Raw genomic sequence first — 15,825 nt, forward strand, 5'->3', positions numbered from 1 at the left:
GAAAAGAAAATTTGGCATTAATTGACCAATCGGTCCAAAGGTTTTGTATTCTGTGACTCTCTTCATGATCCTCCTCTCCCCTCCTCCTCCTCCTCCTCCTCCTCCTCCTCTTCCTCTCTGGTAGCTACCTACCTGCGCTTCACTTCTCTTCTTCCTTCACTCACCAAAACCCTAGCTCTACCTTCATCCCTTTTTCTCTCACTTTCTATCTCCATCTCTCAATCAACCTCCATTTCCAATCCCTCATTGCTGATCCCGTCCCAATTTTGCTCTCTATGTGAATCTCCCCTTCCTTTTCCCGATCGCATTCCACTGTATGCTTCTACTTCACTTTTATCTTCTTCCTTTTTTCTTCTTTAATGACCTTTCCCCGAATTGTATGAACTTCGTTTCGGTTGCTTGCAATTTGTTTATTTATTGCTGTGTTTCCTAGATTGGGTTTGCTTTGATGGACTCCATCGGCATTTAGAATTTCTGATTTTACTGTCAGAAGTAGCTCAGAAATCAGTGTTCTGTAACTTCTGTTTCGTTTTGATCTCTTTTTGGATTTTCCTTTTCTGATTCTTATTGGTTTGGTAATTGGTTACCATTGATGTTTGAAGTCTTTCTCTGAGCTCTGTTTCTGGTTTTTGAAGGTTGGGTTCTCTGTGTATTATTCTAATTCTTCTTCAGCATCCTTCTACTTGTTACTTTGACTACTTGGAGTGTTTTATTTATCTTTGGTGAGCAAAAGTTGTGATTTAATTTGGTTGCTCAGTGAGTGGTTCTTTTGAAATTTCTCGCACTTGCTTTTTCTTGAAGTTTAGAATTACTATTTTCTTTCGGTTGATTTGTTTTTTTCCATGAAAAAGATATTTGGTGTTTGTTAGTATTCTTTTATTCTCTCTCCTTTTTTTTTTTTTTTTGTCATTTTAAAGTTCTTGTTTCGACGGTTGATTTTGAAGGTTTTTTTTTATCCAGATCTGGTGGATTTCTGAAGTTACCTTCTTGACACTGGAGACAATGGTGGTGAATTTCCAGTGCACTGTTCTTGTGTTTCTGGTGCTTCTTGTTGTTGGGAAGGCAGAAATTTACATTGTCACCATTGAAGGAGAACCTATTGTGAGTTACAAAGGTGATCTCGATGGGTTTGAAGCCACAGCAATGGAATCTAATGAAAAGATCGACCCTACCAGGTTTCAACAATTCAATTCTGTATTTGTTAGTGGTTGTGTATGTTTTGTCTTTGTCATGTTCATGACTGAAGTTCATAATCATGGTTGAAGTTTATCATCTAATGCTTTCCAGCAATAAAATCATTACTACCATTAAATAATTGACGCAATTTTCGAGCTTTTTCTATCCTTTTTGTGACTTTTCCATGTGGGTTCTTGTATTGTGAAACGTCATTTTCCAACAGGGATTTCAGTTTATTATTTTGGGAGCTGTCAAACTTTGGCCCCCCTTGTTTTGACTTGTCTGGTCTTTGTGATCCCCTTTAAGTTGAAGAAGGCTATTACGTGTATAGATGTATTACACGTGAAGTATTTAATAAAATTAGGATATTTGGTTTAGCGAGAATTTGACCCAATTAGTTTTTTATTTTTCTAACTGGACTTTACTATGCATTTAAACATTCTCCACTCTTCATATTTAATAATGTACATCTTTTTTTTAATGGATAACAAAATACATACATACACACTACTTGATTTTCAAATATTATTGTTGATAATCGATATTGAAGTAATCTTCAGGATTCCATATTTACTCCATCATTGTACATTAAGGGTTATATCACTGGAAAATGTGAACACTTATCTTGATTATTAGGATCAATAATGATTTAATGTTCATTCTATACAAATGGTGCTCTTGGAATAGGATTTCCTTTGTGTCTTATGAAAACTTTTGATCCTTGAAATCAATAATTGTTTCCTTTTAGTTCTGAAGGAGTTTTGTTGTTCTGAAAGATTTAACCAGCTTGATGTTGTTGAATATTATGCATCTCACGTTTGGAAGTTTCTTGCAGTGAAATTGTGACATCCTATGCTCGTCACCTCGAAAGTAAACACGACATGCTTCTCGGGATGTTGTTTGAGAGAGGATCCTTCAAGAAGCTCTATAGTTACAAGCATCTCATCAATGGATTTGCTGTTGACATCACGCCTGAACAGGTTAGTTAGACTTGAGAAATCTTCTTACGTTTTCATTTGTTGCAATAATTGGTCTTTTCTCATAAAATGGAAGTATTTTTCTTGCATGCAATTAACCCTTCCATTTGTAGGCAGAGACTCTAAGACATACACCAATTGTAAAATCTGTTGAGATGGACTGGAAGGTTAGAAAACTAACAACACACACGCCAGAGTTTTTGGGCCTTCCAACTGGCGTATGGCCAACCGGCGGTGGCTTTGACAGGGCTGGAGAGGACATTGTGATTGGATTTGTGGACTCCGGGATTTATCCACATCATCCAAGTTTTGCTACATATAATACCGAACCTTTTGGGCCGTGTTTGAAGTATAAAGGGAAATGTGAAGTAGACCCTGACACTAAGAAGGAATTTTGTAATGGAAAAATTGTTGGAGCCCAACATTTTGCAGAAGCTGCTAAAGCAGCTGGGGCATTTAATCCAGCAATTCATTTTGAATCTCCTTTGGATGGTGACGGACATGGAAGGTTGGCCCTTCTTTATTTTTTTAAAAGTTATTTTTGTTGTGAATTTATTTATCATGATTATATCTTAAACTGTGTTTCATCTTACGAGATATTTTGATATTTGATTATCGAGAATACTTTGAAGTAAAGATTAGTGACGTGCTTTGAAGATTTAGTAATACTCGTAAAGCCTCACCTGCGCTAAACACTCTACTAGAAATTTTTGGAATTGGCGTGGACGCATTATTTAAAATGTTTATTTTTAATCATTTCCCCCTTTTTTTTTGCTCTGTTGCAAAGATGCTCCTCTTACACAAGAAATGAGTTGAGATCTGTCTTGTTCATATTATTATGGACTTGAATGATGTATATTTTTATTCACTTTATGTTTTACTGTACCAGCCATACAGCAGCAATTGCTGCTGGAAATAATGGAATCCCTGTGAGAATGCATGGCTATGAATTTGGTAAAGCAAGTGGGATGGCACCCCGTGCTAGGTGAGGGAGATAGAAATGGCTCAATTTAAAGTAGCTGTATCGTTCTCCTTCTAAATGTTTCACTTGAATTTTTTATGCATAGAATTGCTGTATATAAAGCTCTCTACAGGATTTTTGGGGGATTTGTTGCTGATGTAGTTGCAGCTATTGATCAGGTGTGTACATCCAACTACTTCTGAAAATTTAGATACTGTATAAAATTAAGAGATTAAACCTTTAATCGCAGCTTTCTTATTTGGTGTTCCGGGAGTCAACTTGTTGCTTATTAAAAAACTGTTTTATATTTCTCCTTATTTCACTGTCCATGCACCTTTCTCAGGAAATGAACAGCTTGGTACATGAATATCTGTACTATTCACATCAGTATTGCTAAAATATGTGAACATTTTTTTTTCCTGTAGTCACATTCCTTCTTTCTTTGTTTGTTCCTTAGGATAGCATAGCTGATAAAGAAAATTGTTTATGTAATGAACTTTAGGTTCAATCCCCTTCCCCAACTGTCTTTATTAATAAAGAAATTCTTTTTTTTCTATTAATGTGATTTGAGATAATGTCCCGTAATGGTAAAGTTTTGTTCGGATGATTTAAAACAATAAACTCATGTGAACAGGCTGTACATGATGGGGTCGATATTCTCAGTCTTTCGGTGGGGCCAAATAGTCCTCCTGCAACTACCAAGATCACATATTTAAACCCTTTCGATGCGACCCTTCTTTCAGCTGTGAAGGCTGGTGTATTTGTCGCACAGGCTGCTGGAAATGGAGGTCCATTTCCTAAAACTTTGGTGTCGTATAGTCCATGGATAGCAACTGTGGCAGCTGCAATTGACGACAGAAGATACAAGAACCATCTGACACTTGGTAATGGAAAAATTTTGGCTGGGCTTGGTTTATCACGTAAGTTTCACCAACTTGACCTACTGCTACGGTATTGCAGCTTTCAAAAGAATCGTAGTTGTTTCATATATGCTAATTTTTTCAAGATTGGGAGCTCATACTCACGGTTTTGACATTAATTTGTTGCTTTATTGAAATTATGATCAGGGAGAGTCTTTGTGTGACAGATTAATGATGATACTATTTCATTAACACCCCAAAACTTATTTTGCTTCTTTGTTCAGTTAATTTAAACCTAGCACTGTTGCTTAACCTAAAAATATTTAGTATTTAAGAGATTTTTAGGATGTTCAATATCTTTCATATAGATGTCCTCATTAAATTTTAAGTTCATGTTTCTTGGTTGAATCCAAAAGTTTTCTTACCACTATTCTCGACCCTTCAATTGACAAATGGTGGTATTGTTCATTCATGTGCAATCACTGATAAATTCTGTTGGAAATGTTTTGAAATGACAAAAATTCGTTGCTTTGTGCAGCTGCTACACATTTAAATCGGACATACACATTGGTCGCAGCTAATGACGTTCTGTTAGATTCTTCAGTATCGAAGTACAGCCCTTCAGACTGCCAAAGGCCTGATGTTCTAAACAAACGTTTGGTTGAAGGAAAAGTTCTTCTTTGTGGATATTCGTTCAGTTTTGTTGTTGGTACCGCTTCAATCAAGAAGGTTTCTCAAACAGCAAGAGCCCTTGGGGCAGCTGGCTTTGTTCTTGCTGTTGAAAACATCTCTCCTGGATCTAAATTTGACCCTGTTCCTGTTGGCATTCCTGGGATTCTTATAACTGATGTCAGCAAGTCGATGGTAATTTTTAATGTATCTTGCTCTTCGAAAATACTTTGATTTGGCCTGCACATCATAATATCCATAGTATAGAACACTGGAGCTACTCTTGAATTTGGATTTTTCCTTATGCTTTCTTGTTTCTTCTCTACCATTGTCCACTTACTATTTGGTGATTTCGCACTCTGGAATTTACTTTCAGGATCTTATAGACTACTACAACACCTCTACGCCCAGAGACTGGACCGGTCGGGTCAAGAGCTTTGATGCTGTGGGTAGCATTGGGGATGGTTTGATGCCTTTATTATACAAATCAGCTCCTGAGGTAGCATTGTTTTCTGCTCGTGGGCCCAATATTAGAGATTTTAGCTTTCAAGATGCAGACCTTCTCAAACCAGATATTCTAGCTCCTGGTTCTTTGATTTGGGCTGCTTGGTCTCCAAATGGAACCGACGAGCCGAACTATGTTGGTTAGTATTATCAAATCCATTTATCTCACTATTAATGTTCCTTTATATTGTAACCACCATGCTTATATCAAAGTTCAAAACCACGTGAAAAGTATCTCTTCAAAACTAAATAAATAAAAACTGGGAAAAGAGTAGAAACTGTTTTAATTCTTACTCATCTTCTCCAGTATTATAGGAGCGCCAAACTTCAGTTTTGTCAGTTCTTGTTTTGATTTTTGAAATGAAATACTTTATACTAACAGTTTAATTCTTCCAGGAGAGGGATTCGCTATGATTTCTGGAACCAGCATGGCAGCACCGCATATAGCTGGTATATCAGCTCTTGTAAAACAGAAGCATCCTAACTGGAGTCCTGCAGCCATCAAATCGGCTTTGATGACAACATCAACAACAATGGACAGAGCAGGAAGACCTCTTAAAGCACAACAGTTTTCTGAAACAGAAGCCATGAAACTGGTATCTGCAACACCTTTTGATTATGGGAGTGGTCATGTTAACCCAAGAGCTGCACTGGATCCGGGACTCATATTTGATGCAGGTTCATTATGCTTCCCCTATCTAAATTTGATGTTTGAATCATACATTTGCTGCTTATCTTATCATATCAATCATGTTGGTTAACTTTGAGCACAGATCTCTACCGGATCAAAGCCACTAAAAGGAGACTCAATTCATCCAAAAAGGGGAAAAAAAAAAGGAACTAAAAGGAGACAACTTAATCCATCCTCTCTTCGGATAATCTAATTATTGGTTCATGGGTTATCCTCTCTTGAGATCTAAATGAGGCAAAAGAACAATGAGCATGATGAGAATGAACTGTTCCATATGAGAGTAAAAAGTTTCATGTCTTTTCCTCTGAATTTTTCTGCTGATGGCACTTAAAAGTAGTTTCCATGTCGAATTATTTACTGTACTTGAGTAGTTTTACGAGTCTGTATGCAATGGCTCAGCTCATATCGAATCTTGTTTATTCTCAGGTTATGAAGATTACTTGGGATTTTTGTGCACGACGGCGGGTATCAATGTTCACGAGATACACAACTACACAAACTCACCTTGCAACTTCACCATGGGCCATCCCTGGAACCTCAACACCCCATCAATTACCATCGCCCATCTTGTGGGAACTAAGACTGTTACTCGCACAGTAACAAATGTTGCTGAGGAAGAAACCTATACAATTACTGCAAGAATGGACCCTGCTGTTGCCATAGAAACAAGTCCTCCAGCAATGACGTTACGATCCGGTTCATCGAGAAAATTCTCAGTAACTCTAACATCTCGATCACTGACCGGAACCTATAGTTTTGGCGAGGTTCTATTGAAGGGAAGTCGAGGGCACAAGGTTAGAATACCTGTAGTAGCCATGGGATACCAACGATGAGTTGGGTTTTGGTTAATAATTCAGAAGAAAAGGTAAAAGTTTATGGGGATGTAATATTCTTTGTATGTGTTGGAATAAGCTAAGCTAAATAGGATGTCAGATGTAATTTGTCTGAAATATGTATGTGGGTGTAAAGATGATCAACTCAGAACAAGGGGGGAGGCTGCTGATTTCTTCCACTTAAAGTTTTGATTACTAATTTGTTTAGTATTACAGTTAGATTTTGCATAATGAGTTTTCTTATCCCTTTACAGATATGCCTCATTCTCTGTTGGCTTTGTTGCATACATTATATTTCAAGGAGCATTAGGGATGTAAAAATGGCATTGTGGCTTTTGACATACATCCTTGAATGCAATCACCTGCGATTTTGCACCTGTTTTGATATGTAGTAGAGGCCATTTTGAAGCTGGCATATAGAGTAGAAACTAAAGTTTTTCTATTTGGAGTCGTATAGGGTCTAACTCATATTACTTTGATTGAATTATTTGTAATCGTATCTAAACGAGTTGGACTTTGGAATGTCATACGAGTAAATACTACATGTAGCTGTTTAAAATGGTGAACACCCGCTAGTTGAGGTGGGACCCACAACAAACAAAGGAGGAAATGTGTGACTCGTTTGGACCCCGGATTGAGACAAAATAAAGTAAAAACTATTTTGAAATATATAGTTTCAATTTAAATAATTAGATTGCATTTATTGTGCAAAATAACTTGATTCTCAGGTAGGGTTTGAATGAGAGAAAGAAATGAGGAATCTCATTTTTTATTTACTCTCCATTCCAATTGTTGCTTTTATGTTTGCTTCAAAAATAGTTTCAGTTTCAACCATTTGAATGTTCGATATTTCTTTTTGTTTCTAATTAAGAGAATGACACATTCTTATGAAAATCCTAGCGGTTATTGGAACAATATTGAGGAATCTCATTGCTACTACCCAAATAAGCATGAAACGGTGGAAGAATGCTTCACAGAACAAGAACAAGAACAAGAACAAGTTCTTGCCCCCACTTCTGGACTTTCGTGATCAAAACTATCCCAATTGTAATGCAGTCTTTGTTGATGATAACAACAAAATGATAAGTCAAAAGAAACTTTTTTTTGGAAAATTGCTAAGTTTCATTACAATTCTTTCGAAAACAAGCCAAAAGGTTAATCATAGGTTGAATGCCAAAGTATTAAGCAAAACAAAAAAATATTTAATTGAGTTTTTTAGTAGAGCTGAACACCCCTTACAATTCGAAGAATCAATTTTTAACATACCTAACTCCCAATCAGATTATTTTTCCACGTCCTCCCACCGTTGCATGTGAGTCATGTTGTGTCTTGAGATGACCATCTTCTGTCCCTCTATCGATGAGAATCATATTGTAATTTAATAGCGACATTTGGATAGATGGTGACATTTGGTCAAGTGTTATCGTGTCCATAGGATGATAATATGGTAATTTATAATTGTTACCAAAAGTCAGACCTTTTATTATTGATTCAACATAGGAACTTTTTCTATCTTTTAATTATGTTTTATATACTTTATACCACCATGACAAAATTAAATAAATATTTGACCAACTATAAAAGTTTGATCAATGGGGAGTTTTGGCTTTTATTCATCATCCCATCCCACCATGGTATGCATCCTCATCCTCATCCTCATAGGGTTTCAATGTATCTAAAACCAAACAAATATTTTATTTATCTATATCAATATAAATATATATAGTTCGGGAACGATCGAAGCTATAGATGTTCATGTTACTTGGATTTACAATTATCCATTAAAGACAAACACAAAATCCCAAAAAATGAGGCGAAGCAGGAACGATGGGACAAAAATTTCTCCGTTTCTGTTCTTGTCTCTTATATCAGTCCTTGTTTCCATCTCCTATTGAAATCCCAACGAAATTTTCCATGTATTTTCGTGGAAATTAGAGCAAAGATTCTTTATAGAGAATTTGCCCCCGGTTCATTGTGCAATGATTTTTTTTTTCATTTTTAATATATTAATTTAAAAATTAATTCATTTGAAATATTTTTAATAAATAATTTCTAATAAAAAATGTACTTTAACGCACTAATAAATCCAATAATATTTCATAAGAAATACAAATTTTTCACACTTGAGAATATATACATTTAGAAAAGTGAGGCGAGATGAAAACTTGGACGGGGTTGAGTACAAGGACTAAAATCTTTGTCCCAGACACTATTTAACTAACGGGGAGAAATCTCTCTTCATTTTATCTCCGGTTCTATGTTTAAACAAGAATTCCCCACCTTTTCAGGTTGGAGCTTCATGGATCTCTCTAGATCAAACAATTGACATTTAAGATAACAATGGATGTTTTATTTAATGAGCGGTGCACATAAACATACCTAGAAAATTATGGTATAAATCTGTCTCGATAGATATATATATATATATGTATATATTTAATAGGGTGGGTGTTAGGTGAGAGAGATGAAATAAGAGAGAGAAGAAGAATGGGATGAAAAGACAAAGAAGGGTTTGTTTAGATCATAGATAGCATTCATATCTTAATGTCTCCAAATTGTCCTTACTCCAAGTCTTCAATGCATTTTGACCATTTAACTCTCTCTTATCAACTCTTAACCTTTGCCCTATAAATTCATCCATTCATTCATCCATTTCTTTCACTCATTCATTGCAACTTTCTTCTCAAAAAATGGTGATCTCGCTCTCTCTTCTTTCGTACTTCAATCCATTTTTATCCTTACTTCATCATTTTTCGTGTTTGTTCATACCTTTCTTTCTCTTTTACTATCTTTCTAGTTGATTAAATGGAAGAAGCTCCGAGTTCTTCTTCACTTACTCAACAATTTTTTTGAAATTTTTATTGTTTATCATCCGATTATCTTCCTCTCTTAACGAGCGTTACAAGAAAGAAAGCATGACAATAAACATTTTTACTCTTCTTCTTTTTAAGAAACTCTAGTTCACCTTTAAATTTAGAATAAATTTTTTTAATTACTATGCTAGGAATATTTCGTCAATGAAATATATAATTAAAAAAAAAGGTCAAAAACAACTAAATTAAAGTTCATAAAAGTAATAATTTAATAATTTTAAATTTTATAACAATTTAAAATGTGATTTTTTAAAAAATTATTTATTGTAAATGTTAAGTTGTTAGTATTTAAAAAGTTTATTATAGAATAAGGTAATATTCTAAGGGGTTGAGGAATTATAGGATCCGGAAGGGAGCATTGGAACCAGACGCAACCCAATTGTAATTGCGAAGCCAATGTCTTTAGAGGAGGAATCAGATGCGGACAGAGTTTCAAATATTCTACATCATGCTATGACCATCATCAAAGATCTACGCCCAGGATTGGATCTCATTTCACTCAAATACAAGGTTATTTTTCATTTTAATATTTGATGTATTCCAGCCAACCGTCCAACTCTAAGCCTACAGTTAACTGATAATATCCTTTTTTTTTGGGTTTTTCCTTCTAAACTTGCATTCAAGATTTTAGAACGCATCTATGTATAGTGCAGGCTAGTGAAAATGGTGAACCTCTAAATGGTGGTTTGTGAGATCTCACGTCGAGAGAGAATGAACCATTGTTTATAAATGTGTGAAAACCTCACTCTAGCAAACACGTTTTCTTTGTTGAGGATGGTTGGGAGTGAGTCCCAACTAATTTAAGGAATTCCTGGGTTTATAAGTAAAAGAATACATCTCCATTGGTTGGTATGAGGAGGCCTCTTGGGGAAGCCTCAACATGGTGAAGAGTTGTGATTCCTAACATGGTATTAAAGCCATGATAATAGAATCCTCAAATATCGAACAAAAGGTATACTTTGTTCGAGGGCTCCAAAGAAAGGAGTCGAGCCTCGATTAAGGGGAAGCTGTTGAGGAGCTCCATAAACTTTCCGCTCAAATTCTAGCTCAAAATGGACAATAAGAGAAAGCCCAAAATAGAACATAAAAAAGATTTTAAATATTGATATATATATTTTTTTGTTAGGCTCCACCAAACTTCAACATTCCAAAATCCCAACTCCAATGTTTTGGGGAATCGGTGTATTGTTGGGGTGAGGATATGCTGGAGAAGTGCAATCGTGGGGGAAGTGCTATGGAAAGACTAGTAGCTGTTGTGGGATGGAGCATTTCCACTACTCGCCCTCTCATCTTTGGTGCTTTCCCTTACAACCCTATTCTTGGGGAGACCCATCATGTTTCCAAGGGTACCCTTAATGTCCTACTCGAACAGGTACCCTTCTTACTCGTGTCCTTTTTTTATCTTAGTTTTGTATCTATTTAGTCTCTATGCATGGTGAACAATTTGGGTTTGAAACATAGGTTTCGCATTACCCACCCGTATCTGCCCTTCATGCCACCGATGAAAAACATAACATAGAAATGATATGGTGTCATAATCTCTCTCCTAAATTTCGTGGTACGTATTTAATGTCGCCCATTGCTTATTATTTTGTCTCGAACAAAGAAAAGATTATCCTAACGATGTTACTATTTTCTCTCGTTTTGAAATAGGTACAAGCGTGGAAACCGAGATATGTGGGAAGAGGCAGGTAAAGCTTCTAAATCATGGGGAAACTTATGTAATGAACTGTCCAAGTTTGGTGTTCAAGTTCATTCCAACAAAGGCGTTTGAATGGAGTGGCAAAGTGAAGATCCAATGCCAAGAAAGTGGCCTCGCAGCTGAAATCTCTTACAAAGGCCTTAGCTTTTTAGGTCGCAAATCAAACAGCCGATCCATCAATGGCAAGATTTTTTCTCAATCTTTGTCCATCAAGAACTTATGCGACATTGATGGCCAATGGGACAGGTAAAATCTTCAATCCAAAATCGGTTGATTTGATAATCGAATAATGTTTTATTACTCGTTTGTTTGAGCTAACTTTTTTGTTGTCTCAGATCCGTTAGACTGAAGTACCAAAATGGGAACGTTAGAACTATATACAATGCAAGTGAAGTGATTTCCAACTTAAGAACTCCTGTTGTTCTCGACCCTAAGGTAAGCAAATTTATTTCATCAGCCAATTTAAACATAGCTGAGTAGATAAGATATCAATTCTCATATAAATATTATATCGACGATGCTTGAAGTTATGATATCGTGAATATGTATTAGGGTGTTAGGGCAACAGAATCAGCGAAGGTGTGGGGGGAAGTGAGCCAAGGGATATTGAGCAAAGATTGGAAGAAAGCAAAGAAAGCAAAGATGGCAGTGGAAGAAAGGCAAAGGGAGCTTGCAAAAGAGAGAGAGTCAAGAAAGGAGAGTTGGGTTCCTAAGCATTTCAAGCTCTCTTACTCCAAAGAAAATGGTTGGGATTGCTATCCTATTCAACCCACTGTCCCACCTGCCCCCATTGTTGTCCCAATTTGATACCTTTGGTCGTCCAAACTTCATATATATATATATATAGCTTTCATGGTGGAAAGAATAAAGCTTAAGGAATGATGGGTAAGTGTAGTAAATCCCAATTGTAAAATGTGAAGAACCCTTGTAAGGTTTCTCTTTAAATAATGAAGCTAGCTATCATAGACTTGTACATGCATATCTCTTCAAATCTTAGAAAGAACTGAGCTTTGTTAATTAGGGTTTGGAGATGCATCAAATATATGAATGCATATGTGAGATTGGAACAAGAAAAATGTTAACTTAAACGTGGGTTTTGATGTGCAAAATCTCACTAACCAAGTGGACGACTTGAAGATTGGGTCGATGTTGAGGTGTTGGAGACTATGCTCGGGTCGGTCACGAGCATATCCTCATGGAACAATGCAAAGACGTCTATTTTATGTTAAAGGAAAGAAAGTTGGTGGCCTTTCACTCATTCGAGGAAAGGATGGTTTGCTCTAACTCTTCTTCTGTGGTTAGGTCGAGGTGCTTGAGGTCATCACGGTATGTCCTAATTTTTAACTTTCTATTTGAATTAGAACGAAGTTTTGTGGTAGTGTCACAACCCGACTTTCGAGGCTTCGAAAGACCAAATCGTGACTAAAAAAACGAAATCGAAAACAAATAAAAATAAAATGGAAGGTAAAAATCTCGCAAAATTTTAAACAAGAAAAGGAAATTAAGGACACTAAAATTAAATATAAAATCAAAGTCAAATGTTACCAAATAAGAATTGCAAATATAAAATGAAATACAAAAAATTCTAAATATGAAAACGGACAAAGGACTCTAAAAGACCGACAAGGGACTGACTCTCCGGAACGACACCCCTCTGTGACAGTGCAGCTCTCGAACACCCCCCCTCCCACCTCGACCGGTACCTGAAAAAAAAAGGGGAGAAAGGGGTGAGTATAAAAATACACTCAGTAAACAACTCAACCTACTTGTAGGCTGTTTTCGCATCCTTATCTTGGTAGGTATCCACGGTCTCTCTCGGGTTTCTAAGCAGAGTGATCTAAGCTGAAACTCTCGTTTCTGTATCTTAGGAGGCTTGCCCATCTTAAGCAGTGATATGATCAGTGTCCTGAGGTGAGGCGCGACCTCATAAGTAAATCTGAGGGGATTGTATGGCTGGATTTGAATACGCAACTCTCTCTAAACATCATCCGTGGAGGTTAGCTGAAGACCCTTACACGGGACCATACATCCACTAAACGGGGTGCGACCCCCTGTGTGCCGGTCAGCTACTGAGTTATCCTATGTGGCTCCACGTCCCCCGCTCAAGGAAGGGTTTTTATGGCCCAGGAGTTATGTTCAGAAGACCCTTTAGCTATCACCACTAGGGCTGGGCACCTGTCACACTTCCTTATTCGAATCTACAAAGCTCAACGATCACCGTACCAGAGCTCTGTCTCGATAGTATGATATCGGAGGAGAGAGGGAACTGGAGGTTGTGATGACACTATCTACACTGCTCAACTCTAGCGGGCTACCTACAGTTACCGTGGTGACCTATTATTCTTTCTAGGGTGGAACTTGGTGGCTTAGACTTGGATTCATGTATCTCTAGGACTCTCGTGCCTGATCTCATAAACCTATCGGGTTTGGAATTCTGGGCTCTGGATCGCCGGTAATCATTTCGCGGGTCTAATTGCACGGTATTCTAGAGGTCCCCCAATCTAGGGTCTCATCTAGCCTACTTAATCACAAGCACCCTAATCTAAGCTCGTAATTTCTTCCTATTCATCAAGAAAGACAACACAAGCAATCATCACGTAGAAGAGTTAACACGCAGCAGTTCATGCAATATTAACAAACATGCTCAACGGGAAGATAATGTCCATCTTTACCCGGAGTGCAGATTTCACAAGTTTTCCATCCTCTTCATGCATACATACTTCATCAGAATCTCAATCAAACAAATTTAATAAACATTTCATATCAAGCTTTCCTTAATCATTTAATTTTCGCAGTTTCCATACTAATATACTAGGTCTGGCTAGCTAAGTTAATGGGTGGTAGCATGCATGCTTGTTCCTAGCGGTTCCTACAAGTACTGCTCGTGGGAATCCAAATGGCTACTTACATGGTTGATGCGTGCCTTCCCAAGCTCGAATTATTTGTCGGAAAAGGTTCCAAAAATTCTGGAATTTTCTTGATAGGTCATAATTCACATAAAAATAGGATCAGAGTTGAAATCCGGGCGAAAAACAAGCAAACAGAGGTCGAATGGAGGGAAAACAGTCACTCACCCGCCTACACGAGCGATGACACGCAGCTTCCCGCCCAGTCGCGGGCCACCGACCAATTCGGTTCGATTCGGTTCGCGTGGTTCTTGGGTTGCGTGTAGAGCGCTGGATCGGACTCGGGTTGACCCGAATCCGCACCCTGACGCGTGTCGACTAGCTTGTGGGACACGCCTCTCCAGTCGCAGTTCGCCACGTGTCGATCGCGGGTCCGCCTCTTTCCTCCGTACGCCGGCCAACGTTTTCTCTCTCCTGCAGGTATTTCAATTTCTAGATTAACGTTTTCGATCTATTTTCTTCCGATTTTCTTATCTTTCAATCCGTAATCCATATCAACAAAGTTTCTTCATGAAAATTGTAGATCTCATATTCTACTTCTAAAATATATTTTTTCCTTTATTTTTTCCTTGAATACTGGATGAGTTAAGGCCGTCAAAGATACAGAAAAACACATTTTCTGTTTTCGACCGGTTTACCCGAAGTCCGACTAAACTCCGATTTTCGTCCGATTCTCGTCCAAGAACTTCAAGAAACCTGTGTGAATCTTATTTTAGTCACATACCTCAAAAAACTCCAGGTCTAACACTCAAGAAACTCCTCAGATCTATAGATAAAATTGAAACAATAAGTTCGTAATCTTACTTTGTTCGTTCTCGGATTTTCTTGTCGGAATGAGTGGATCCACCACCCAAACTCCTTTTCCTGCACCGAGAGAAGTATTGCTTCGAAGTTTCTTGCCTTCTATTTCGATCTCCAACGGAGGTTTGTGATCCGCTCTTCCTCTCTCCCAAACCCTAACTTCTTCTCCTTTCTCCTTTCTCTCTCTCTTTTTTCTCTCTCCCAAGCCCTATGTTGTTATTTTTAATTTTTTATTTATTTATCTAAAAATTCGGATATTACAGGTAGTCTTTTAAATTTTGGCAAAAGATAAAATATTGATTGATCTCCTCCTTACTCCCTTAGACAACTATGCTATGATATGATTATGTTATGTTATCAATGATGTAAGATGCATAACACTTAAAAGATGTGATAAGAATAGTGTATGCATAATTCATTCGTTATGTCATAAATGAAAAGAAGTACGATTTGTATCTTAAAACATGTCATGATTTAAAGTTATGGGGATTTGAGGGCTTTATATATATGTCATGTGCATTGAGATACTCTCTCGTTATAATTAGTACAAACACGTACTTTATGATATTTATGTTCGTCATGATATCATGCAGGTCCTTTCCCTCCGTAGTGTTTGGTGGCGTCAGAGTGCGTTAGCCCAACGAGTCAGGCCTAGGGGGTACGTATATGTCACGACCCAATATTTTACTACGGACCGTGACTAATGACAAGACACAAATGCACAAAGTGATTTAAATATGAAATAAAGAAAATCCTTAAATTCCAATAAAGTTTTTGGACGACAAACAACAAAACACATGATAGTTTGTAAATAAATTTCGAAAATATGCAAACACAAAATAAAGACTGGACTGACGCCCCGGGACAACCCG

At 37.2% G+C, this 15,825-nt stretch overlaps 3 protein-coding genes across 16 annotated transcripts; 2 read left to right on the forward strand and 1 right to left on the reverse strand.

Annotated features, from left to right (window-relative positions):
• Positions 1 to 7,046, forward strand: LOC111491718 (subtilisin-like protease SBT2.5). 4 transcript variants are annotated; one of them, XR_002719744.1, is made up of 12 exons: positions 1 to 314; positions 961 to 1,175; positions 2,012 to 2,156; positions 2,267 to 2,661; positions 3,043 to 3,138; positions 3,221 to 3,293; positions 3,749 to 4,034; positions 4,513 to 4,838; positions 5,020 to 5,287; positions 5,544 to 5,825; positions 5,921 to 6,118; positions 6,265 to 6,401. XR_002719744.1 is itself a non-coding variant. In XM_023140715.1 (12 exons), exons 3-12 carry the CDS (start codon positions 1,003 to 1,005, stop codon positions 6,669 to 6,671), a joined length of 2,451 nt encoding a protein of 816 aa, XP_022996483.1. In that variant the 5' UTR covers positions 2 to 314; positions 434 to 492; positions 961 to 1,002. The 4 variants fall into 4 exon arrangements, 3 of the variants coding, with proteins under 3 accessions (XP_022996483.1, XP_022996484.1, XP_022996485.1); XM_023140715.1 differs by lacking the exon at positions 5,921 to 6,118 and adding an exon at positions 434 to 492 and having other exon boundaries at positions 2 to 314; positions 6,265 to 6,671; XM_023140716.1 differs by lacking the exon at positions 5,921 to 6,118 and having other exon boundaries at positions 2 to 314; positions 6,265 to 7,046.
• Positions 70 to 15,152, reverse strand: LOC111491722. Of its 11 annotated transcripts, XR_002719749.1 has the most exons (5): positions 14,957 to 15,152; positions 14,791 to 14,848; positions 14,321 to 14,566; positions 14,155 to 14,212; positions 12,772 to 12,949 (listed from the first exon to the last, which is right to left on the reverse strand). XR_002719749.1 is itself a non-coding variant. In XM_023140723.1 (4 exons), coding segments are annotated over exons 1-4 (408 nt in total). In that variant the 5' UTR covers positions 14,769 to 14,912; the 3' UTR covers positions 12,770 to 12,857. The 11 variants fall into 11 exon arrangements, 1 of the variants encoding a protein (XP_022996491.1); XM_023140723.1 differs by lacking the exon at positions 14,957 to 15,152 and having other exon boundaries at positions 12,770 to 12,949; positions 14,155 to 14,222; positions 14,767 to 14,912; XR_002719748.1 differs by having other exon boundaries at positions 14,155 to 14,566.
• On the forward strand, positions 9,322 to 12,219 carry LOC111491720 (oxysterol-binding protein-related protein 4C-like). Its single transcript, XM_023140720.1, has 7 exons — positions 9,322 to 9,364; positions 9,887 to 10,054; positions 10,671 to 10,916; positions 11,006 to 11,102; positions 11,198 to 11,492; positions 11,582 to 11,681; positions 11,799 to 12,219. Exons 1-7 carry the CDS (start codon positions 9,362 to 9,364, stop codon positions 12,051 to 12,053), a joined length of 1,164 nt encoding a protein of 387 aa, XP_022996488.1. The 5' UTR covers positions 9,322 to 9,361; the 3' UTR covers positions 12,054 to 12,219.
• Positions 15,153 to 15,825: the final 673 nt, after the last annotated feature.

The sequence above is a fragment of the Cucurbita maxima genome, unplaced genomic scaffold (genome assembly GCF_002738345.1).
Source record: "Cucurbita maxima cultivar Rimu unplaced genomic scaffold, Cmax_1.0 Cma_Scf00017, whole genome shotgun sequence".
NCBI lineage: Eukaryota > Viridiplantae > Streptophyta > Magnoliopsida > Cucurbitales > Cucurbitaceae > Cucurbita > Cucurbita maxima.

What these genes read in the sequence shown, in the direction of transcription:
- LOC111491720 (XM_023140720.1), top strand. An exon ending in TCATTTCACTCAAATACAAG is followed by an intron (nt 10,055 to 10,670) that starts GTTATTTTTCAT and finishes TTTTTTTGTTAG; the next exon opens with GCTCCACCAAACTTCAACAT. An exon ending in CTGTTGTTCTCGACCCTAAG is followed by an intron (nt 11,682 to 11,798) that starts GTAAGCAAATTT and finishes AATATGTATTAG; the next exon opens with GGTGTTAGGGCAACAGAATC.
- LOC111491718 (XM_023140716.1), top strand. Translation starts at nt 1,003, where the DNA reads ATGGTGGTGAATTTCCAGTGCACTGTTCTTGTGTTTCTGGTGCTTCTT. An exon ending in TTGACATCACGCCTGAACAG is followed by an intron (nt 2,157 to 2,266) that starts GTTAGTTAGACT and finishes TTCCATTTGTAG; the next exon opens with GCAGAGACTCTAAGACATAC. An exon ending in GGGATGGCACCCCGTGCTAG is followed by an intron (nt 3,139 to 3,220) that starts GTGAGGGAGATA and finishes TTTTATGCATAG; the next exon opens with AATTGCTGTATATAAAGCTC.
- LOC111491722 (XM_023140723.1), bottom strand. An exon ending in GTCATCGCTCGTGTAGGCGG is followed by an intron (nt 14,223 to 14,320) that starts GTGAGTGACTGT and finishes TGACCTATCAAG; the next exon opens with AAAATTCCAGAATTTTTGGA. An exon ending in GGAAGGCACGCATCAACCAT is followed by an intron (nt 12,950 to 14,154) that starts GTAAGTAGCCAT and finishes TTTTTTTTTCAG; the next exon opens with GTACCGGTCGAGGTGGGAGG.